The sequence below is a fragment of the Mirounga angustirostris genome, unplaced genomic scaffold (assembly GCF_029215605.1).
Source record: "Mirounga angustirostris isolate CCGP_5_RB_7025 unplaced genomic scaffold, mMirAng1.0.hap1 SCAF_17, whole genome shotgun sequence".
NCBI lineage: Eukaryota > Metazoa > Chordata > Mammalia > Carnivora > Phocidae > Mirounga > Mirounga angustirostris.
In genome coordinates, this window is record NW_026991725.1 from 47,703,364 (window position 1) to 47,725,432 (window position 22,069).

At 50.9% G+C, this 22,069-nt stretch overlaps 1 protein-coding gene across 12 annotated transcripts; it reads left to right on the forward strand.

The window, feature by feature from the left end:
* The first annotated feature begins 24 nt into the window (after positions 1 to 24).
* Positions 25 to 21,579, forward strand: CNTROB (centrobin, centriole duplication and spindle assembly protein). Of its 12 annotated transcripts, XR_010408726.1 has the most exons (20): positions 28 to 1,151; positions 1,822 to 1,906; positions 2,123 to 2,204; positions 2,918 to 3,074; positions 3,974 to 4,090; positions 4,306 to 4,422; positions 4,768 to 4,866; positions 6,445 to 6,681; positions 7,029 to 7,175; positions 16,419 to 16,552; positions 16,937 to 17,062; positions 17,220 to 17,382; positions 18,105 to 18,363; positions 19,204 to 19,340; positions 19,561 to 19,624; positions 19,799 to 19,972; positions 20,116 to 20,248; positions 20,472 to 20,634; positions 20,727 to 20,799; positions 20,988 to 21,038. XR_010408726.1 is itself a non-coding variant. In XM_064583441.1 (19 exons), exons 1-18 carry the CDS (start codon positions 870 to 872, stop codon positions 20,575 to 20,577), a joined length of 2,619 nt encoding a protein of 872 aa, XP_064439511.1. In that variant the 5' UTR covers positions 27 to 869; the 3' UTR covers positions 20,578 to 20,597; positions 20,727 to 20,805. The 12 variants fall into 12 exon arrangements, 9 of the variants coding, with proteins under 9 accessions (XP_064439514.1, XP_064439511.1, XP_064439513.1 ...); XM_064583441.1 differs by lacking the exon at positions 20,988 to 21,038 and having other exon boundaries at positions 27 to 1,151; positions 20,472 to 20,597; positions 20,727 to 20,805; XM_064583442.1 differs by lacking the exon at positions 20,472 to 20,634 and having other exon boundaries at positions 29 to 1,151; positions 20,727 to 20,779; positions 20,988 to 21,579.
* The last annotated feature ends 490 nt before the right edge of the window (positions 21,580 to 22,069 follow it).

Consider the following 22,069-nt stretch of genomic DNA (forward strand, 5'->3'; position numbering starts at 1 on the left):
GCGGACGGTGGGCGGGAGGCTGCCAACGGTTTTGAGTGTAGGGAAGGGGCGAGGGTGGGTGTGCAGGGCTCCTTGGCCTCCCGGACCGGGGCTCAGGGGCGGGGGACAATCCCTGGCCCGCACCTTGGCAAACTGAGCGGGGCTGAGGTCTGGCGGTGTGGCGAGGAGTTGCCAGGGGTGGTCCGGGTAGAGGATCTCAGGCTAGGCTGGAGGGCGGCGGACTTTGAGGGGGTGGCCCAGGGTTCACAGAGTTTCTCTTGGGATAGCACGGAGGGGGGGGGGGGGTTCTAGAAGAGCCTTGCTATGGCTTTCTTGCCAGGAGCGGTCGGAGGGGATATACAGGAGGGTTGACGGTGGGTGGAACAGGTGCATGGCGACGGGCGTGAGGAGGTGGGGAACGTGAGGGTCCTGCCTCTCTGAGACCCCGGCCAGGTGAGGGCCAAATAAGACTGCTGGAGGGAAAGCAGGCCGCTGTTGGATTGGGTCCATTTCAGTTTGCAGGTTCTGGGTGTGAGAATTTAAAAGCCTGTGCCATAAGTCGGTCTTCAGCACTCCAGGGGAATTGCAGTGGGGCTGTCTCCCCTCGGTCTTCTGTCCCCACCCCCTCCTTGCTGCACCCTCCTTTTCCACTGGTCCCAGGCGCGGTGGAAGGAAATGCTTTTGCTCTCTCCCATGGCCTCTGGAACTGCTGGAAACCTTTCCTCTAACCAGAAAGCCTCCCTGCCGTCCCTCAACAAGGATCCTTGGCTTGGAGTCTTCCTCCTTTCTCCCAAATCTTCTTTCTCGGTGCACTTCCCCCCCTGGAGTCTCCTAAAGCAGGACCAGGAGTTCCCACTTCTGCTGTCTGCAGTTGTCTGGTGCTTGTACTCATGGCAACATCAGCTACCAGCCCCGTTTCACCTCTCCGGGCTGAGGATCTCCTGAGTGATTCATCAGAAGCCCCTGGGCTGAACCAAGTATCCTCTGAGGTGACCTCCCAGCTCTATGCTTCTTTGCACCTCAGTCGTCAGGCGGAGGCCACCGCCCGAGCCCAGCTGTATCTCCCCACCACCTCCCCACCTCCCCATGAGATGTTAGATGGCTTGGCCCAAGAGCTGAGTCACAGCTTGTCGGTTGGCTTGGAGAACAACCTGAAGAAAAAGGTGAGAGAGGTGTGTCTTGGGTACCTCTAGGGTCTTGGAATGGGTGGTCGTAAAAAAAAAAAAAAAAAAAAGATTGCTTTGCTGAGATTTGAACTCCTGTTGTTGGATTGAACTCCTATTTTGAAGATACCTGCACCAAGGGACAGGTTGCTGTGCTTTGACTGGGACTTGGGCACTAAGCGAGGATAAGGTTTCTTCAGTTCAAGAGAGAACTAGGCACTTAAGGATAGCAAAATTTGCTAAGCTCCTTCTAGCTCAAAGCTAGTTTGATTGTGTGGTTTACAGTTTGGCATGTCAGTCATTCAAACGCGGTCTAATCGATTACACATGTCACAGAGAGGTTGGTTATTAGTGTTGCAGACTGGTTAGGTCTTCCAGAGTTTGAAAAACTGATAGCCACGGACTCCACAGTCTTTAGATGAGGTATTTCCTCTCTAGTTGGCAAGGATCCTCACCAGGCTTGTCTTAATGTGCCCAATTAATTTATTTACACTATGTGCCTGCCTTCTGTAGACATTTGAGTGTCAACCCTTATTGGGTCAGTTCCGGTTTTCTTGGCTGTCCCAGGTGCTGGAGTAATTCTTGGATTTTAGGGACTACCAGATGCCACGTACCCTGGCAGCGTGTAGAACATAAGATCATTCAGGTTGCATCTGCTTTCCATGCTGCTTTTTTCTAGGATGGCTCCAGGCATATTTTTGAGATGGAAAGTGTTCGGGGTCAGCTCCAGAGCATGCTCCAAAACTCCCGGGATACGGCCTATCGTGAGTTAAACCCAGATTTAAGGGGTGGGAGAAGGCGGAGAAAGGAAGGCGTCCAAGACAAGAGAGTTCAGGAGGAAAGGCTCCAGTTCTTTGGGAGAGGGGCTAGAGGAGTGGGTGAAGTCGAAAGGAAAGGCCCTCTCCTCTCTTCGTCTTCGAAGAGACAGGGTTCCTATCCTTCCCTGACCCTGGCTATGGGGTCCCTCTGGCTGCCTGCAGGGGATCCCACCACTCCAGGTCCTGGCTCAGAGAGACGAGAAGACGACTCATTTGACAGTGACAGCACAGCCACCTTGCTTAAGTGAGTTCCCCCTGGGGTTCTTCTAGCTGGCTTGCTTGTCTTCTCGGAGAGGCAGTGTTCCCTTCCTGAGTTCTGTCTTTCCTGCTTTTCTATCTCCTAGGGACCTAAGATGCTTGTCCCTTAGCTTTCAGTTTTCATCCTTTTTTCCCTATCTTCTATCCCCTTTACTCCTTCGGGACCATGGGCATCTGCTGCCTAGTACCTGGCTTTCTCCCAACCTCTAGTCCTTCTTCCCCAGAAGAGTTGGCTTGTTTCCTTTTTTTTTTTTTTAAAGATTTATTTGTTTATTTATTTATTTATTTATTTATTTGAGAGAGTGAGAATAAGAGAGAGAGAGAGAGAGAGAGAACATGAGAGGGGGGAGGGTCAGAGGGAGAAGCAGGCTCCCCGCTGAGCAGGGAGCCCGACGCGGGACTCGATCCCGGGACTCCAGGATCATGACCTGAGCTGAAGGCAGTCGCCCAACCAACTGAGCTACCCAGGCGCCCCGAGTTGGCTTGTTTCTGCTAAGACTTTTACTGCTGGGAGTGTGGTAGGCAGGAAGGAGCACTGTAGAGTGAATCACAGAACCCGAGTGCTATCTAGCTCTATGACTTTGGCCAAGTCTCTTGCTCCTTCTGAGTTTCTGTTTCCTCGTTTGTAAAATGTCACAGTTGGACTAGGGGGTCTCGAAAGCTTTCCGCACCCTGACATTCTCTGCCTGCTTTGTTCAGCACCCGGCCCCTGCAAGGCTTATCTCCATCTAGCTCAGCCCAAGCCCTGGAGGAGTTGTTTCCCCGCTATGCCAGTCTTCGGCCGGGGCCCCCCCTCAATCCCCCGGATTTCCAGGGCCTGAGAGATGCACTGGATTCCGAACACACCCGTCGCAAGGTGAGTCACCAAGGCTTCCGTGTGAAAGCAGCAAAGATTAGAAATAGGCTGGGTGCTGGGAAGGGCTGAGGGTTGAGGGCCTGCAAGCTGAGACTTTGCTCAGATGGCTCTTCAGGGAGGTCGAGTTTGACCATCCCGTCTACGATGCACACCTCTCCTCCGGGTGGACATTCAGGCCCCTCGGGTGATAGCTTATCATAGTCTGATATATCCGGTCTGCTTCTCCCCTCTAAAATCTAAGCACTATGCGGGTCGGACCTTATCTTGTTCATCACTGTCAGAACGTGCCTGACACAAGGAGGCGTTCCAGAAGCGTGCGGTGAATGAACAGCACACCTTGCTGGCTTGTGTGAAGGCTTTATGGCTCCGGGTGATACACCGGACTTTATTTCTGCAAACCTCAGCTTATCTGAAGGGGGCAGAGAGGCGGACTAGGCAGGGGAAAGGCCACGGTCATTGGTTGTGTTGTCATTTTTGGAACCATCTCTTCGTCTGTTTGAAGCTGCCTGGGCCTGAATGGAAGGCTTTCTCCTTTCTCCTTGCCATGTTCTCCTTGCCAACCTTCACTGTGCCCAATGAGCTGCTTAGGCACGAGTCACCTCCCACTCTGTGAAGTGTGGGCTGTTGGTTTCCTGCCAGAAGGTTCGTGGAAATTTCTCCCTGGAGATCCAGGAAATGGAATAGCCTGGAAGCTAAGCCCCTGTCTCCTGAGCTGGTAGAGGTCTTGGGCCTCAAGATTCCTGCTCCCGAGTTCCCGATCCTTCTTCTCCAAACCTCTTCTGTTCTTGGGACCTGGGCTCCCCTGTCTCCAGCCCATTTTCGCCAAGAGGCGCTGGGAAATTTGTTGCTGTGGTCAAATTAGGGATAGTGACACCCAGACTTGTCCTCCTCCTTCCCAGCATTGTGAGCGCCATATTCAGACCCTACAGACCCGGGTGTTAGAGCTTCAGCAGCAGTTAGTTGTGGCTGTGACTGCTGACCGCAAGAAAGATATCATGATCGAACAGTTGGACAAGGTGCCAGGGTAGCAGAATGCGGGTGGGTCTCTCGTGGGGGGTGCCAAGGAATAGTGAAAAGGGGATGGCCAACCAGCGGTTCTTTGTTCACACTAGGAGCTGGGGGTGGGAGGGTTCCCGACTCCTGGGAGAAGGTGGCTGTTGACCCCACCCCCGCGGGCAGAAAGAGGGCAAAAAAATTACTTTGAAATTCCATTTGACTTTCCTCTCCTGAGACCCTGGCCCGAGTGGTGGAGGGCTGGAACCGTCACGAGGCTGAGCGGGCAGAGGTGCTTCGGGGGCTCCAGGAGGAACGCCAGGCAGCCGAACTCACCAGAAGCAAGCAGCAGGAGGTGGGCAACCTGGGTCGGACGGCATGAGAGCCTAGGGCACAGATCGATAGAGGGAAGGGAGTCCAGATAGCTCCGGATCTGGGTCCCTAACAGATTGAGCTCAGTCTTGAGGAGTCACTGGCCTGGCCGTTCTTTTCCCCGTTCCCCCGCACTTCACTGTTTTTGCTGCCAGACTTGCATCATCCGTGTTTTCCCAGATCTCCCCACACCACGTAGTCTTCTCTTGGGCCCCCAAGTCACTGAGTTAGGTTTCACTTTTAGTTTGTTATCACTGAAGCTTTCTGAAGTATAACCTGTAGGGATTCCCCTCTGTTTCTCTGTCCTGTGTTCCCCTGTCCCTGAAAGACAGTGACCCACCTGGAGCAAAGCCTTTCTGAGGCCATGGAGGCCCTGAATCGTGAGCAGGAAAGTGCCAGACTGCAGCAACGGGAAAGAGAGACACTGGTGAGAATGCTGGGCTTGGTCCATTCCATTAGAGGCTGCTAACTAATTCAGGGGTTGTGGGCCAACGGTGGGTTGTGGGAGCCGCACCAGGGGAGTGTTTCCCCAAATGTGTCCCTTAGAACACTCGTTCTACTAGATCCTCTGCAGACGGGGCTCGGCCGCCAAGTTGGCTCGAGAGACTCTGCAAATCATTGCCTCGTTAGAATCATGGATCATAGAAGGGCGGGGAGGGGCGCCTGGGTGGCTCAGTCATTAAGGTCATGATCCGGAGTCCTGGGATGGAGCCCCGCATCGGACTCCCTGCTCAGCAGGAAGCCTGCTTCTCCCTCTCCCACTCCCCCTGCTTGTGTTCCCTCGCTGGCTGTCTCTCTCTCTCTCTATCAAATAAATAAAATCTTTAAAAAAAAAAAAAAGAATCATCGGGGGGATTGTTTTACAATGTAGACTTCTGGGACCCGTCGCCAGGGGTTTTGATTTGGTAGATATATTGAACTGGGGAGCTGAAATATTTTCAGCAGTTTCCTAGGTGATTTTGTTCAGCCAGGTTTGGGATTTCTGGTCTAGGGCAGAGCCAGAAAAGGTATGGGATGAGACTTAATCGGGTTTCTTATTGCTGGAATGATAAGATGATTACTCATATGAATTAGCAGCCAGGTCTGGAACTCAGTTGTGTGCATGATGCGTGCTTGCGACATGCGTGCTGTTACTTGTCATCTTCACAGGCTTTTTTTTTTTTTTTTTAAGATTTTATTTATTTGCGAGAGAGAGAATGAGAGACAGAGAACATGAGAGGGAGGAGGGTCAGAGGGAGAAGCAGACTCCCTGCTGAGCAGGGAGCCCGATGCGGGACTCAATCCCGGGACTCCAGGATCATGACCTGAGCCGAAGGCAGTCGCTTAACCAACTGAGCCACCCAGGCGCCCGGCTTTTTTTTTTTTTTTAAGATTTTATTTATTTATTTGACACAGAGAGAGAGAGTGAGAGAGAGAGAGAGCGCACAAGCAGGGGGAGCAGCAGGCAGGCAGAGGGAGAGGGAGAAGCAGGCTCCCCACCGAGCAAGAAGCCTGATGCGGGGCTCGATCCCAAGACTCCGGGATCACGACCCAAGCCGAAGGCAGCCGCTTAACCGACTGAGCCACCCAGGCGCCCCTTCACAGGCTTGACCCAACAGCGCCGTCGTGGTTGCTGGTCGGCTGGTTCATGATCAGAGGCTGGATTTTCTAGTCTTTGTGGAGCTTCTTTTGAGGATGATAGTGACGGGTATTGCATATTGAGTGCTTACTATGTGCTGGACGCTGTGCTGATTGCTTTCTGTGCGCTTTTTACTGGAATCCTCACAAGGTAGGCCCTAGACATGAACACATAGTGAGTGACAGCTGGGATGCAAACTGATTTGAGCCCAGATGGACCGAATTCTGGAACAGACGCTCCTGTTTACCGTGTCACAGTCCTGTGGGCTTGTCAACTCTTGTTTTTGAGCGGACAGAATTCTCAGCGGGTGCAGTGTATGGGGGTGACGGGGCCGCTTGCTGCTCTCTTGAGGGCTTGCTCAGGATCTGGTTTTCCCTGGGGCTCCAGGAGGAGGAGAGGCAGGCTCTGACCCTGAGCTTGGAGCTGGAGCAGCAGCGGGGCCGGGCCCTGCAGGAAGAGCGGGATGAGGCTCGGGCTGGGCAGCTGAGTGAGCATCGACAGCTGGAGGCGCTGAAGCTGGCCCTGGAGGAGGAGCGGCAGGCCTGGGCCCAGCGAGAGCTCGAGCTCCAGGAGCGCTACGGGGCCCTGCAGGAGGAGGTGCACGCTCAGCTGGAAAAGGAGAAGGTGAGAGCGGCCGTCCCGTCGTCAGGGAGTAGGCAACAGCTGAAGGGCAGAATGACGGAATGAGACGGGAGGTCAGAATATGGGGGGGGGGGGGGGGGACTGGGCTGCAGAGTGAAGACCTGTCTGGGGGGGACAAGGTGGAGGGTGCGGGGCCAGCAGGCGTGGCCGGGGACAGCCAGTACCTCGAAGGCTGAAAGAGTGAGATTCCCCAGAGCCGAGCAGAGAGTCAGGTGTGAAGAGGGAGAGTAGCGGCTTGGGTTTCAGGGTGCGGGATGACGACTTGGGGAATGGAGGTGACCAGGAGGCAGGAATGGAGGCGCGCACTTGAGTTTGGTTTCCTTTCCCAGGGGAACACCCAGAGGGAGGCGCAGGCGGCGCGGGAGGCCCAGCAGCAGCTAACGCTGGTGCAGTCGGACGTGCGGCGGCTGGAAGGGGAGCTGGACACGGCTCGGAGAGAGCGAGACGCCCTGCAGCTGGAGATGAGCTTGGTGCAGGTCAGGTGGCGGCATGTGCCCAAGGCTGCCCTCCTCGTTAGGACAAGTAGGTGTGAGGCCCGGGACCTTTTGGGAGTCATGGCAAACACTGCCATTTTTTACCTAGAATTTTGACCCCTAAAGGCTTCTGCCTCATCCACGGGGGATACAGTGCCCGAAACCGCGCGTAGTACTAAACCCCGTACGTACTGCATGTTTTCTGTGCGTCCGCGCCTACAGTAAAGGTAAATTTATGACATAGCCACAGTAAGAGACGGATAATAACTCGTATTAAACTTGAACATTTATAGCAACAGGCTGTAATAAAAGTCACGTGAATGCGGTCTCTCGCTCAGCACGTCTTACTGTTGTGTGCTCACCCGTCTTCTGGTGAGGATGAGAGATGGGGAGGTGCCCGCGGGGGGCGATGAAGGAGGCGAGGACGCAGCGTTAGGCTGCTGACCTTCCAGCAGCCCGTCAGAAGGGGGATCGCCTGCCTCCGGACCGCGGTTGACCACGGATAGCTGAACCTGCGCAAAGCAGGACTGTGGAGAGGGGGACTACTGTGTGTGCAAATTGTGTGTTAGGTGCACATTGTTGAAGTTCCCAGAGCCAGTCAGCCTGAGAGACTTCCCTTATTAATGAGGGACGTGAGGAGACGCACCCCGTTTCTGGGTTAGCGAGGCCAGTGTTGGGAAGAACACACTCCTTTTTCTTTTCACCTCACCTGCGGAAGTGGCGGACTGACCACCTGGAAACTAACTCCTCGTGGAGGACCGAGGGTAGAGATGTTAGTACAGTTCCATATCGGCACGTAAGCTGCCTTAGTCCCCCGGACTGGTGCTCGCTGGGTGTGCGTTGGTTCACGGAGTCTACTCAACAGCCCCACCACGGAAGCTCCGTGCTGGGAGCTGGGAATCTTCCTGGCCAACGAGGAGCGACCAGCTAGAAGGGGGGTTTGTCTAGCGCACACATTCTTGAAGCTGTGTGATAGATGATAGTTGAGGGACAGGAGAACTACTCCCGACTCAGTGTCATCTTTGTAGTGAGGTCTTCCCCAACCCCACCGGGTAAGATCCGCGACCTCTGACAATCCGCGCTCCCCTTCCCTGTTTGAATTTTTCTCCTGATATACTACATTCTGCACCTTTTAAAATCTTGTGCATTTTTTGAAGGCAAGGATTTTTGTCTGTTCATTGTTGGATCCAGTGCCTGACTTTAGTGTTACTCAAGTCGTCGATTTCCTTATTGTTCTATCCATTATCGAAAGAGAGGTGTTGATGTTTCTGGCTATTACTGTTTCCAGTTATTACTGTAGGACTGTCCATGTCTCCCTTCAAGAAGTCTGTCCATTTTGTCTTCATATATTTTGGGGCTCTGTTAAGTACACAGATGTGTATATTGTTATGTCTTCTTGATATAACCTTTTTTGACTTAAAATCTATTTTGTCTAATGATAATCTAGCCCCGACCCTAGCTCTCCTGGGTGTATTTGCATGGGCTCTTTTCATCCTTTCACTTAAGAGGCTTTTGTGTCTTTGCATCTAAAGTGAGTTACAGGATCATGTTTTGTTCCGTTGTTTAATCCATTCTGCCAATTCCTGCCTTTTAATTGGAGAATTTAATCCATTTACATTTAAAGTAATTACTGGCTAAGGACTGATTTCTGCCATTTAACTATTTGTTTTCCATACATCTTACTTGTTTCTGGTTTTCATTTGCTCCATTACTGCCTTTTGGGGGTATTTCATCAATATTTTGTGTACCGTTTTTGATTCTCTTCATTTTTCCTTTTCTGTACATGTTTAAAGTTATTTTCTTAAGGATTCCGTTGAGATTACAGTTAACATCTTAAAATAACGGTCACCTAGTTTGAATAATACTAACTTTAGGTTCAGTAGCGTGCAGCCACTGTTCCTGTACATCGGTGTGTCTCCACTTTTGTGGTGTTATTGACGCAGATTTATCAGTACTGTTTTGTGCATCTGCCTTTTATATCCTACAGGAAAAAAGGAGTTACAAACTGAGATTATGGTAATACAGGCTTCTGTGTTTACCTGCAGAGTAACCTTTATCGGGGTTCTTTATTTCTTCATATGGCTTCAGGTTACTGTCTCATTTCATTTCATTTCATTTTGGCCTGCAGGACTCCTTCAGCATTTTTTGGTAAGTCAGGTCTACTAGAAATGAATGCTCTTAGCTTTAGTTTATCTGAGAATGGCTTAATTTCTTTTTCATTCTTGAAGGTTTTTGTTTTTTGTTTCACTGGACAGTTGATTTTCTTTCAGCACTTGAAATATGTCATTCCACTACCTTCTGGCCTCTGACTTCTGATGAGAAATTGGCAGTTAGTCTTACGTAGGCGCTATAAGTGACCAGGTGCTTCTCTCTTGCTCCTTTCTCTGTGTTTGGCTTTTTTTTTTTTTTTTTTTAAGATTTTATTTATTTATTTGAGAGAGAGAGAGAGCGTGCACATGAGCCAGAGGAGGAGCAGGTGGAGAGAGACAAGCAGACTCTGTGCTGAGCATGGAGCTGATGCAGAGCTGGAGCCCAATGCAGGCTCAATCCCATGACCCCTGAAATCATGACCTGAGCCAAAATCGAAGTAGGCCGCTTAACCAACTGAACCACCGAGGCGCCACTCTGTGTTTGACTTTTGACAATATGACTATGATGTGTTGTAGTGTAGATCTCCTTGAGTTTATTCTGTTTAGAGATTGTTGAGTTTTGGAGATGGGTAGATTTGTCTTTTATCAAATTTGGGAAGCTTTTGGCTGTTTTTTGAGATTTTTTTTCCTGTTCTTTCTCCCTTTCTTGTCCTTCTGGGACTTTGCTAATGCATCCATTGGTATGATGTCCCACAGGCCCCTCAGGTTCTGTTCATTTTTCTTGATTGTTTTTTCCTGTTGCTCATTGGATTAGATAATTTCTGTTGCTTATCGTCAAGTTCGTTGGCTCTTTCTTCTTCCTGCTGAACTCTGCCATTGAGCCCCTTTGGTGAAATTTTTAAAATAGTTTTTATTATTTAGAGCAGTCCTATGTTCAGAGCAAAAGTGAGCAGAAGGTACAGATATTTCCCATATACCCCCTACCCCCACAGATACATAGCTGCCCCCATTACCAACATCTCCCACCAGAGTAGAATGAATGTTTGTTACAATTGATGAACCTATATCAACACGTCATTATCACCTAGAGTCCATAGATTACATTAGGGTTCCCTCTTGCTATTGTACATTTTGTGGGTTTGGACAAATTTATAATGACATGTATCCACCTTTATAGTGTCACACTCAGTTTCACTGCCTTAAAGATCCTTTGTGCACTGCCTGTTCATCCCTTCCTCCCTCTAACCCCTGGCAACCACTGATCTTTTTACTGTCTCCATAGTTTTGCCTTTTCCAGAATGTCATATAGTTGGAATCCTACAATGCGTAGCCTTTTTAGACTCACTTCTTTCACTTGGTAATATGCATTTAAGTTCCCTCTGCGCCTTTTCATGGCTTGTTAGCTTGTTTCTTTTTAGTGCTGAATAATATTCCACCGTCTGGATGTGCCACAGTTTATATATCTGTGTGCTTACTGAAGGACATCTTGGTTGCTTCTGATTTCTGGTGGTTGAGAATAAAGCTTGTAAATATCCATGTGCAGGTTTTGGTATGGACCTGAGTTTTTAACTCCTTTGGGTAAATACCAAGGAGTGTGGTTGCTACATCGTATGGGAAGAGTACCTTTTGTTTTGTCAGAAACCACCACAGTGTCTTCCAGAGTCGTAGCACCATTTTGCATTCCCATCAGCAATGAATGAGCGTTCCTGTTGCTCCACATTCTCTCCAACACTTGTTGTGGTCAGTGTTCTGGATTTTGGTTATTTCAATAGGGGTATATAGTGAAATAGGGGTATGTAGTGGTATCTAGTGAAATTTTCATATCATCAATTGTACTTTATAGTTTCAGAATTTCTATTTGGTTCTTTTTTATAATTTAAGTCTCTATTGATGTTTTCTATTTGTTCATACAGTATTCTGATTTCATTTAGTTTGTTGTCCAAATAGTTCATTGAGCATATTTAAAACTGTTGATTTAAGGTCTTTGATTAGTAATCCCAATGTCTGGGCTTCCACAGGAAATATTTCTGTCAAATCTCTTTTTCCTTTTTTTTTTTTTTTTTTGTTTTAAAGATTTTATTTTTAAGTACTCTCCACACCCAACGTGGGTCTTGAACTCACAACCCTGAGATCAAGAGTTGCATGCTGTACCAACTGAGCAAGCCAGGCGTGCCTAATTTTCTTTTTCCTTTGAATGAGTCGTATTTTCCTGTTTCTGTGTTTTGTAATTTGTCATTGAGAACTAGACATCTTAAATATTATAATGTAGTAATTCTGGAAATCATATTCTCTCTCCTCAGATTTTTTTTTTTTTTTGATGCCTGCAGCCATCCATTTGTATAGTGACTTTTTCAAACTGTTTTTGCAAAGTCTCTATTTCTTGTGTGTGGTGACTGACATTTCTGTTCTGTTACCTCTGTGATTAGCCTGTGAGTTGACAGAGATTTTCTTAAATGTCTGAATTCTTCTCTCAAATGAGTATATATGTCTCTTTAAATCTTATGATTGGTGCTACCAGGGAAGCCTCTGCAGGGGCCCAAAACAAAGGTGGTTGTTTGCTCTGGTTCCTCAGGGAATTGCCAAGCTGTCCAAAACACCCAATCCCATGTTTTTGGAGGATAAGGTCCTTACCTACCACGCTCACTTCAGCCAGTCCCTCTAGTTTCCCGGGCTACCATTCCTGTGGCTGCAGAGGGCCAAGGGCTGGGGGATGGAAGCAGGCTCACATCCCCAGCTCTTGTACCAAAGCCCAGCAGCCTGTGCCTTCATCAGGCACTCTCCTGCTCGTTTAAGTATCTGATCAGGTTCCAGAGTTCCCAAATAGTGGGTTTTGATATTTTTTCCACATCTCAATGGATGTTTTGGCAGAAGGACTAACCCCTGCAGTTTTCTACCCTGCCATTTTCCATGAGATCACTGTTTTTAAATTCTGTTTTAAATAAAAAACCACCATAAGACATTATTAATGTTGTTCTGTAAAGCCAATATTCATTTAGAGGTATCCACATATTTTACTATTTTCTCTGTTGTTCTAACTTTCTTTGAACTCAGACCTCCCATGTGAGATCTTTTTCTTGGTGGAGAAATCTCTCATATGTATGTATGTATGTATGTGTGTGTGTGTGTGTGTGTTTGGTTATTTAATTAGTTTAGTTTGAAATGACCCTGAGACTATGACCTGAGCCAAAATCAAGAGTCAGCCGCTTAACCAACTGAGCCACCCAGGTGCCCCTCTACTTACTATTTTTTTAAGATTTTAGATCTTAGAAGAGATTTTAGAGATTTAAGAGAGAGAGAGAGAGAGAGAGAGAAAGCCAGGGGAGGGGCAGAGAGAGAAGCCGACTCCTGCTGAGCAGGGAGCCCGATGCGGGGCTCGATCACAGGACCCTGGGATCATGACCTGAACTGAAGGCAGATGCTTCACTGACTGAGCCACCCATGCACCCCTCTACTTCTGTTTTTATTATTGATTTACAGCTTAATTTTGTAATTAGAGAGCATGGTCTTTTAAAAAAATTGCTTATATGTTTTCCACACAACTTTTTGTTTTGAAATATTTCTATCTTAACAGAGTGTTGCATGAATAGTGTAGTGAATGACGCTTGGATTCACCAGCTGACATTTTGCAACGTTTGTCTGTTGGGCTGGACCTCCCTGTCCCTCTCTCCCTGCCCCTGCCCCCATCACTGGAGAGTTTCTGGTAGACATGAGAGAATATAGTATTTTTGTTACTTAAATTCTTTGAAATTTTTTGATACTTATTATCTGTTCTAATATATGGTCCATTTTTCTACGTGTCTCACGTGTGCTTGAAAATATGTATCTTATAGTTGTTGGGTGAAGTGTTTTATATGTGTCTATTTGTATGTGTGTCTAGTTTGGTAATTGTGCTATTTAAATCATTGTTTCCTTAATGATTTTTTTTCTGTTAAAATCTCACTGACTGTGGATTTTTCTATTTTTCCTGTAGTCTGTCAGTTTTTGCTTTACACATTTTAAGGCCATTGTTAAGAGCATATAAATTTTAAAATTGCTACATTTTTCCTGGTAAATTGGATGTTTTATCCATATGAATTGACTCTCTTTATCTCTTCAGGTTTTTTAACTTAGAATCTATTTTTGCTTAATAATATAATGTTACTAGACTTATACCAGCCTTTTTAAAAATATTCTTTTAAGCTTTTTCCTTAAAGTAGAGCTTGCCTGGCAAATATTTTTGTAATCTTTACTTTCAGCTTTTATATATTTGTCTCTTAATTGGAGCATCACATTCTTTTATATTCAGTGTATTTATTTATGGTTGGATCTATGTTTCAACTTTAGATTTTATTTTGTCTTACCTCCTTAATCTTTATTTTTCTCTCCTTTCTTGTCATCTTTTAGATTCATTACTTTTTTCTCATTTTCTTTTGTCAGCTAGTTTTAAAGTTTCTGTTTGTTTAGGGGTTACTCCAGAAATTATAACATGCATATTTCAATCAAAGTGAATTTATTGGAGGTAATTATCATGGATAAAGAAGGGAGCCAACATCAACATGGTTGGGTGGTTCCCAAAGAAGTTTTAAAAATACTTTTAAGATTTATAAAAGTTATCTGTAAGGCAAGTTTGAATAATACAGAAGTAGAAAGCCTTGGTTACCTTTCCTTACCACACCACTTTGCATATGCCCTTTCAGGATCTTTTCATTTGAGTTTGTGGGTTACTGCTTTATTATTTAAGATGTATTTACTTGAGAGAGAGGGTGAACGAGCCAGTGGGGCGGGGGTGGGAAAGGCAGAGGGAGAGAGAATCTCAAGCAGACTCCTGGCTGAGCATGGAGCCCTACGAGGGACTCGATCCCAGGGCCCTGAGATCATGACCTGAGGCGAAACCAAGAGTCGGACACTCAACCGACTGAGCCACCCAGGTGCCCTCGTGGGTTGCTGCTTTAAAAAAAACATACACACTTGTTGCAACTTGTCACTGTTACCTCTTAATATAAATATCTTTCCACGTCCCGTATTCCCACTACATGGAGATAGATGTACGTTGTGATTTTGAAGAATTGTATAATGTTGCAGTGAATGGGTGAATCGTAGTTTTCTTAAGCATTTTCCTTCTGATGAGCAATGTGCACCGACACCAATTTTTTTCACTATTAAAAGTAGTGCTGCGGGCGCCTGGGTGGCTCAGTCAGTTAAGCGACTGCCTTCGGCTCAGGTCATGATCCTGAGTCCAGGGATCCAGTCCCACGTCGGGCTCCCTGCTCGGCGGGGAGCCTGCTTCTCCCTCTGACCCTCCCCCCTCTCATGCTCTCTTTATCTCATTCTCTCTCTCAAATAAATAAATAAAATCTTAAAAAAAAAAAAAAGTAGTGCTGCAGTGAGCATCATTATACATAAATCTGTAGGATAGATTCCTTAAAGTGCTGTCGCCAGCTCAGAGGGAGTATATATTAACTCTTCCATTGGAAGAATTTAAGTAATGAGCTATCTAGAGTAGTCAGTATCAGGAAGCAGAAGTTAGAATGGGGCTGGAGTGGGAGGAAATGGGGAGCGACTGTTCAGTGGGTATAGAGTTTTAATTTTATAAGATGAAAAGTCCTAGAGATCTGCACAGTAATGTGAATAGGGTTAACAACTACTCAACTGTACTCTTAAAAGTGGTTAAGAAGGTAAATTTTATATTATGTGGTCTCTTTTACCTCAGTTTTTAAAAATTAAAAAAAAAAAGCGGTGTAATGACGAAGGGTTTAGTATGATGGGAGAGAGGGGGTGGGTGGGTAGCCACGTAAGCCCTTTCAAGCAGCCAGAACTTCATTCTTCAGGCAATGGGGGCATTCAGACGGTTCCGAACAAGGGCAAAAATTGAGCACATTTGTATTTTAGAATATTCACTCAGGCACAAAGTGGAGGATCTACTGGGGCCAACGTGAAGGAGGGTGGCGGGTAGAATAGAGGCCAGGAGATCAAGTAGACGTGAGATAATACTGGATTACCGTAGTCATGAGTGGAGGAGTAAATTCAGGAGGTATTAAGGAAGTAGAAGGAAGGACCCTAAGGAAGGTGGAAGGAAGCAGGAGTCAGGGATGACTCTGGGTTTCAGAGAGTGTGGGTGTTCCAGTGGAGAGCAGTGCCATTAACTAAGGCAAGAAACAGAACAGGAGAGGTTCGAGCGTAAAACACCAAATGAGCTCAATTTTGAATGTGTTTTATTTGAGGTGTAGCCAAGACACTTACTCAGGAGGCTTCTGGGTGTGTGGGCTTAAAGTCCAGCTAAAGAGAGACTTAGAAAGTGCTTTAAGGTATAAATGGTAAGAAAAAACATAGCCTAAATGCTCCATGTTTGTTTTATTTATTTTATTTTTTATTTTTTAAGGATTTTATTTATTTATTTGACAGAGAGAGACACAGCGAGACAGGGAACACAAGCAGGGGGAGCGGGAGAGGGAGAAGCAGGCTTCCCGCTGAGCAGGGAGCTGGACACGGGGCTCGATCCCAGGACCCCGGGATCATGACCTGAGCCGAAGGCAGACACTTAACGACTGAGCCACCCAGGCGCCCCAATGCTCCATGTTTATTAAACACGTGTCAAAAGCACCCGTGACCCGGAATGTTAGTTAGTACGGGGTCAGAGAGAAGAATGAGGACAGAATTCAAGAAAGCATTCTGCCCCTGGCGCCTGGAGGAAGAGTGGTGGGCTGGGGCCGGGGACCAGGGGGCGCGAGGTCACGGGGCGGGCGGCGGCGAGGCAGAGGTGAGGGAGGCGTGCTTTCCGGAGGAGATTCACGCCGGTGGCAGGTGTTGCAGGGGGCACCTCAGAAGACAAGAGAAATCACGGTGGGATTTGGAAGTTCAGCTCTTTGTCGCGGAGGCCTGTGAGGGGAAATCAGGTTTTGGTGAGTTGCAGAAGGATTGTGAGGTGCGAAAGAAGAGGCTGGATGCAGCCCCATCCTGCTTTAGGAGCAGGGGACAGGGACGCCTGCTGCGTGTCCTAGAGATGGGCTCCTTCTACCTACCACTGCTGTGGGCTAAATACATATTTCTTTGGTCCAGTGCCACCTTTCCTTTCGTGCGCCTGTGAAGCACCTAGTCCCGCATGGGAGCCTCCTTCCGTCCTTGCGGCAGGAATCAGGTGCGGACGGAGCTGTTAGCTCTCGCCCTCCTTCACCCCCAGGCACGGTGTGAGAGCCAGCGGATCCAGCTGCAGTCGGAGCTGACCCTGCAGCTGGAGCAGCGGGTGAGCGAGCGCCTGGCGCAGGCCCAGGAGAGCAGCCTGCAGCACGAGGCCTCCCTGCGGGAGCATCACAGGTACCTGGCACTTTCCAGATCCTCTCGGGTCCCTCCAGCCCACAGGCTCCCTCCTGGCTGCCCTCAGGTCCAAGTCCCCAGCGCCCTTGCCTTGATGGGGACGGCGCAGAACTGCCCCTCTCCTGCCCCTCCCAGGCCCACTTCCCGCATCCCCTCTTCCCTACCAGTAGTTTTCTGGAAATGCTTCTTCAGTGAACCACTATCCCAGTCTCTGCCTCTGGGGACCCGGTCCCGAGACACCCGCTCTGTCCCCTCCCTGCTCCCCGAACCCCGCTGTGCCTTGGCCAGGCGCTCTCGCTGTGCCAGGCGCACCTTCTGGCCCTTTCCCGTTTGAGGACTTTGGTCTCCAGACTCAGCCCTCCTTCCTTGCCCGTGTCCTCCTAGGAAGCAGCTGCAGGACCTGAATGGACAACACCAGCAGGAACTGTCCACTCAGCTGGCTCAGTTCAAGGTGGAACTGGCAGAGCGAGAGGAAAGGCAGCAGCAGGTGGCTCAGGACTATGAGCTCAGGTGCGGCGGCCCTTTCAGGCCTCCGTCCGTTTCCCGCGCGTGGAGCCCAACCCGGGCCTGTGGGCCTGTCCGCGTCTGCAGTGGCCCCGGCCCCTTGCATAGTCACGGAGGCCTGCTTCCTCAGAGGCCGTCCTCCCCTCTGCCGTCTTCCCCCCAGACTGGCCCGGGAGCAGGCGCGCGTGCGTGACCTGCAGAGCGGCCGCCAGCAGCTGGAGGAGCAGCGGGCCGAGCTGGTGGAGCGACTCCAGGCCATGCTGCACGCCCACTGGGAGGAGGCCAACCAGCTGCTCAGCGCCCCCACCTTGCCTCCGAACCCCCCGGTAGGCATCGCCCTCGAACGCGGCTGGTCCCGAGGTCGGTCCTAGCACCCGCGTTAGGGGGAAGCAACCCTGTGTGCTTCCTTGAAGAAGAACCGCCTCATCGAGGGAAGTCTCTGCCGTGGTCACCGCTCACCCAGGCCGGCCCCGGGCCGTGGGGCCCAGCTCTCCTCCCCCAGCCCTAGAGGAGTCTCACCCCTCGCCCTATTCTGGTGGCATCTTCCACTTCCTCCTCGTGACTCTTCAGTTTTTATTTTAAGCTAAAATCTTTTTTGGAAAAGATAACGTGCACGTGGTAAAAAAGGAAATCCAAACAGTTCGAAAAGGTGTGTGGTGGGAAGTGCTCACCGTCCTCCCCTGCCCCGCTTGCTCTGGGCCCCAGGGGTGGCCTCCCGTGCGTGGCCGTGCGACTTCTCATTTGGCCCAGTGTTTATTCGTGGACATCAGAGTCGTCCTCTATATCCTGCTTCCACGCACAGAGCTGACGTAAATATCATTCACACGTGTCCTCGTGCAAGCCTATCTGGAAAGCTTCTGGAGATGGAATTGTGAGGTCACAAATAAGCATTGCAAAATGGGATGGAAGGTGACAGATGTTACCAGATCCCCTCCTAAGGACTTCCTACTCACTTGTCCTCTTAACCTTGGAATCGAGGCGTCTGCGCCCTGGCTCGTGTCTGTACGTGCACAGAGCGTGATCCTCTTCCTGCCTCTCATGTGCCCAGGTTCCTACCACCAGGCCCTCCAGCCCTGGGCCTCAGGAGCCAGAGAAGGGGGAGCGGAGGCTGTGGACTCTGCCTCCCGTGGCCGTGGCCCTGAAGCCCGCGCTGCAGCAGAGCCGGGAAGCGGGGGGTGAGGCGCTTGGAGTCCCGCCTGTCCTCTGCAGCCCGTCCCCAGACCTCAGCCTCCTGCTGGGCCCCCCTTTGCAGAGCCAGCACTCCTTCCAGCCCCTGGAGCCGAGGCCGGGCCTCACCTCATCCTCCGGTAACCGGGGACGCACGTCACTGGGGTTCCCCGCGTCCACGCTCGCGCGCTCCCTCTTACCTCCTCTCTGTGTGGGGCTCAAGCAGTTCGTTTCCCAGACGTCTCAGTGACCAGAAGGTGCGAGGAGCAGGCTTCGAATAAAGGGAGTGGGAGCTCTTGGGAGTCTGATGTCACCGGGGTGATGAGAACCGGCCTTGGGGCCGTGCGGGCTCTTGCCACCGCCCCTCCCTGCGCAGCTCCTTTCCCTGGTAGACAGCGCTCGCTCTCAGGTTCTTGCTGCCCTCACCTCGGCTGGCACGTGGGTTTGGCCAGCTGGGACGTTGGCTCCAGCCGATAGTCTAGACAACCGGGGAGAGACGTTGGTGTGCGGGTCAAGGAGAGGCACTCTGATGGGTCGGTGAGCGTTCCTCGGGTGCAGGGGCATTTCCTGGCTCGGTCAGCGGGGACTTGGGTGGTACGGACCTCACAGCCCAGGTCCAGGGAAGAATGAGGGACGGATTACATCACGACTTTGATTGTAAAAATCATGTAGTCATAGTTAAAGAGAATGAGGGCCCGAACGTGTCTCTTAATCCCAAGCCATTCTGAACATTGGTTTCTGTTCTTTGGGGAGTTTGTGGTGGGATCTCTTTGCCTAGAGTCCCAGTAGCACAGCTTTCCCCTCTTGCCCACACTTCTCAGGACTCAGCTGTACGTTCTCTCTCCAGCTGCTGTGAACTTCTCCCAGCTGGGATGCCCCTGCTGTATTTAAGAGGCCTCTTTCCCTTGGCATTTGGGGGGTTGATTTGGGGAGGATTCCCCTCCCCTACAACACACACGCGGCCCCGTTTCACTTTCCAGCCGGGGGCTTCCACCCTGACCACAGGCCGGAGCGGCCGTTCCCTGAGGAAGATCCTGGGCCCGACGGGGACAGCTTCCTCAAGCAGGGGCTGCCGGCCCCCTCCCAGCTCGAGGGCCTCAAGCATTTTTTGCACCAGGTAAGAGAGGGCCCACCCGTCCCACCTCACCTCCTTCTCCGCATCTTCATTTTCTCCTCCTGCGGCTGCACCCCCTTTCAGGACTGGAGCTTCTGTCCCAGTCTGTCTGATTCCTGTCTCGTAAGCCCCTTCTGGAACTTCCCCAGCCTCTGCCTCCCTCCCAGACCCAGATCTCTTTCCTGATCGGTCCGCCGGGCACCTTGCTGTCTTGTCCCCGCAGCTGCTGGAGACGGTACCCCAGAACAGCGAGGTCCCCTCTGTTGATCTGTTGCCCCCGAAGCCTGGTGAGGGCCAACTCTGAAGAAGGCTGAGGCTGGGCGTGGGGAAGGTGGGAGCTGGCTGTCCGAGTGGACCTCTGAGAGCTGGCAGAGGTCATAAAGCCTAACGAGGGCTGGGTGGTGGGGTGTCCTTGGCTCTTGCCCCGTTTCCTGATTCTCGAACCTCCTTCCTCTTGCCAGGTCCGCTGGCTGGCCCGTCATGGGAGGAAGCAGCCCCGCACGTGCCACACCTCCCACCCCCCGTTCATAAAACCAAAGTGCCCCTAGCCATGGCATCCAGTCTTTTCCGGGTGCACGAGCCTCCCTCAAGCCACTCCCAGAGCAGTGGTCCCAGCAGTGGCTCCCCAGAGAGGGGTACGTGGGCCGTGGCTTCCCGGAACGTAGACAGGGGAGGTCTTGGGTGCGGAGCCGGGACCTGGGACTGAAGGCCCTTCTGGGTTCCCGGCGAGCTGGCGCCGGGGCCCCAGGGTGACCGGCATTCCCGACGCGCCTCTCAGGTGGAGACGGGCCGGCTCCCGCGGGGCAGCTGATGGACGTGTCTCAGCTCTTACGACTGTACCAGGCCCGGGGCTGGGGGGCGCTGCCTGCCGAGGACCTGCTGCTCTACCTGAAGAGGCAGGAACAGGGCAGGTACCAGCCTGGAGGGCAGGGAGGATGGGGGGGATGGAGGGGGTCAGGCCCGTGGGCGGCCCAACTCAGGCAGGGAGGAGCGGGCTGGGTGCGGTCCACGGATCCACCGGGAGGCATCCGTTGTTCTTGCCCCGGGACGAAAGCGCGGGGAGCGGTGGGCCCACGGTCTCCTCTTCCTCTGCCCCTCGCTGCTCCCGCCTCTCTCTGGTCTCTTCCTTTCTAGTGTCCGTCTCCTCACCTGTAAACACCACCTCCGTGTCTTCATGTCCTCCTACCTTAGTTTTCTCCTCTTTACCCTGCGGCTCAGAACTCAGAATCTAGGACTGTGACCTCCTAGTATAACTCACTAGTGAGTCCGCCAGTGTCTCTTCCCGTTTGATCCCCAGGTCCGTCTTGTTTGTTCTTCTTCCCAAGAGGCAGATTGGGGAGTGGGGTGGGGGGGCAGCTCCCCATCCTCATCCCTCCATTTGTGTGGCAGGACGGACAGCCGAGGGGATAATGTCCCCAGAAGGAACACAGACTCCCGCTTGGGTGAGATCCCCCGGAAAGAGGTGAGGGATAGTGGGGCAGGGACGGGGGCGTGGAAGGGCCCTTGCTGACTGGTCCCCGACCCCTGCTTCCTGTGCGTCTTGGGTGGCACGGTCTCTCCCCTCTGCTGGTTGACCGTGGCGCCCTCGTGCTTGGTGCCTTTCTGTGGTGACGGGGAGGCCAACTTTCCCTCCTCTTCTCCTCACCCCAGATCCCCTCCCAGGGGCTCCCTCGCCGCCTCGCTCCAGCCCCTAAGACTGAAAAACCTCCAGTTCGCAGGAAAGGCGGGCACCCCGCCCCCAGCAGCATGAGGAGCCGGGGGGGCATCTGGAGATGAGCCCCTTGCCCTTTCTACTCTTCTCCTTTTACTAAATGCTCGAGGGTCTGTATTCGAGTCTCAGACTCCTAGGCATCTGAAAAAATGGAGATTTTATAGGAAACTACTTTGTAAAGAAACCTCATTTGGTTTGAGAATGTTTTTTATACGTTATATGTTCCCGTTTTCTATTCTGTGGAAAAGACAGGAAGGCTTTGAAGAAAGACCGCCTCTGGCTAGGTTCGAGAAGTTCCAGTGAGCTAAGGTTCAGTGTTTCGAGAGTAGAACGTGCAGAGCGATTAGCTGCGGTTGGCAGTGGAATTATGGAAGATTCTAATTTTCTTTATACGTTTCTGTATTTCTACATTTTCCAAAACAAGCATGTATGACTTAATAATCAGAAAAAACAAACTTGTAATAAAAGAGTAAATTATTGTATAAAGAGTTTGAGTAAAAATTTGATTGTTGGGGGAGATTATTGGTTCTTTTTTTTTTTTTAATTTATTTTGAGAGAGAGAGGGAGAGTGAGCAAGAGAGAAAGCACAAGCCAGGGGGAGAGGCAGGGGGAGAAGCCGACTCCCCGCTGAGCAGGGAGCCCGACGCGGGGCTCGATCCCAGGACCTGGGATCATGACCTGAGCCGAAGGCAGATGCTTCACCGGCTGAGCCGCCCAGGCGCCCCAAGATTATTGGTTCTTAAGGGCGAGTCAAGCTTGCGGATTGCATCGGCGGGGCGCTGACTGGCCGGCACACACGCTGCGGTGGTAAGACACAGTTTAGAGACCAGACTGCCGGCCGGGGGGAAAAGAAGAAAAGCCATCGTTACAAAACCCGCCGTCCTCCTACGCACCAGAATGAACAAGAAGGAACCGGCCCGTGTGCAAAGCTGAGGACGGCCCTAGCGTCCCCGCACCAGCTCGGACAGCCAGGAGTGCTGTTGAGATCCAGCTACACACGACACCCGGGGACCCGCGCGCG

Coding starts and splice junctions, on each gene's coding strand:
- CNTROB (XM_064583440.1), top strand. CDS start 870: ATGGCAACATCAGCTACCAGCCCCGTTTCACCTCTCCGGGCTGAGGAT. Junction 2,205..2,917: donor AGCACAGCCACCTTGCTTAA/GTGAGTTCCCCC, acceptor TGCTTTGTTCAG/CACCCGGCCCCTGCAAGGCT. Junction 7,176..16,418: donor TGGAGATGAGCTTGGTGCAG/GTCAGGTGGCGG, acceptor CTTCACCCCCAG/GCACGGTGTGAGAGCCAGCG.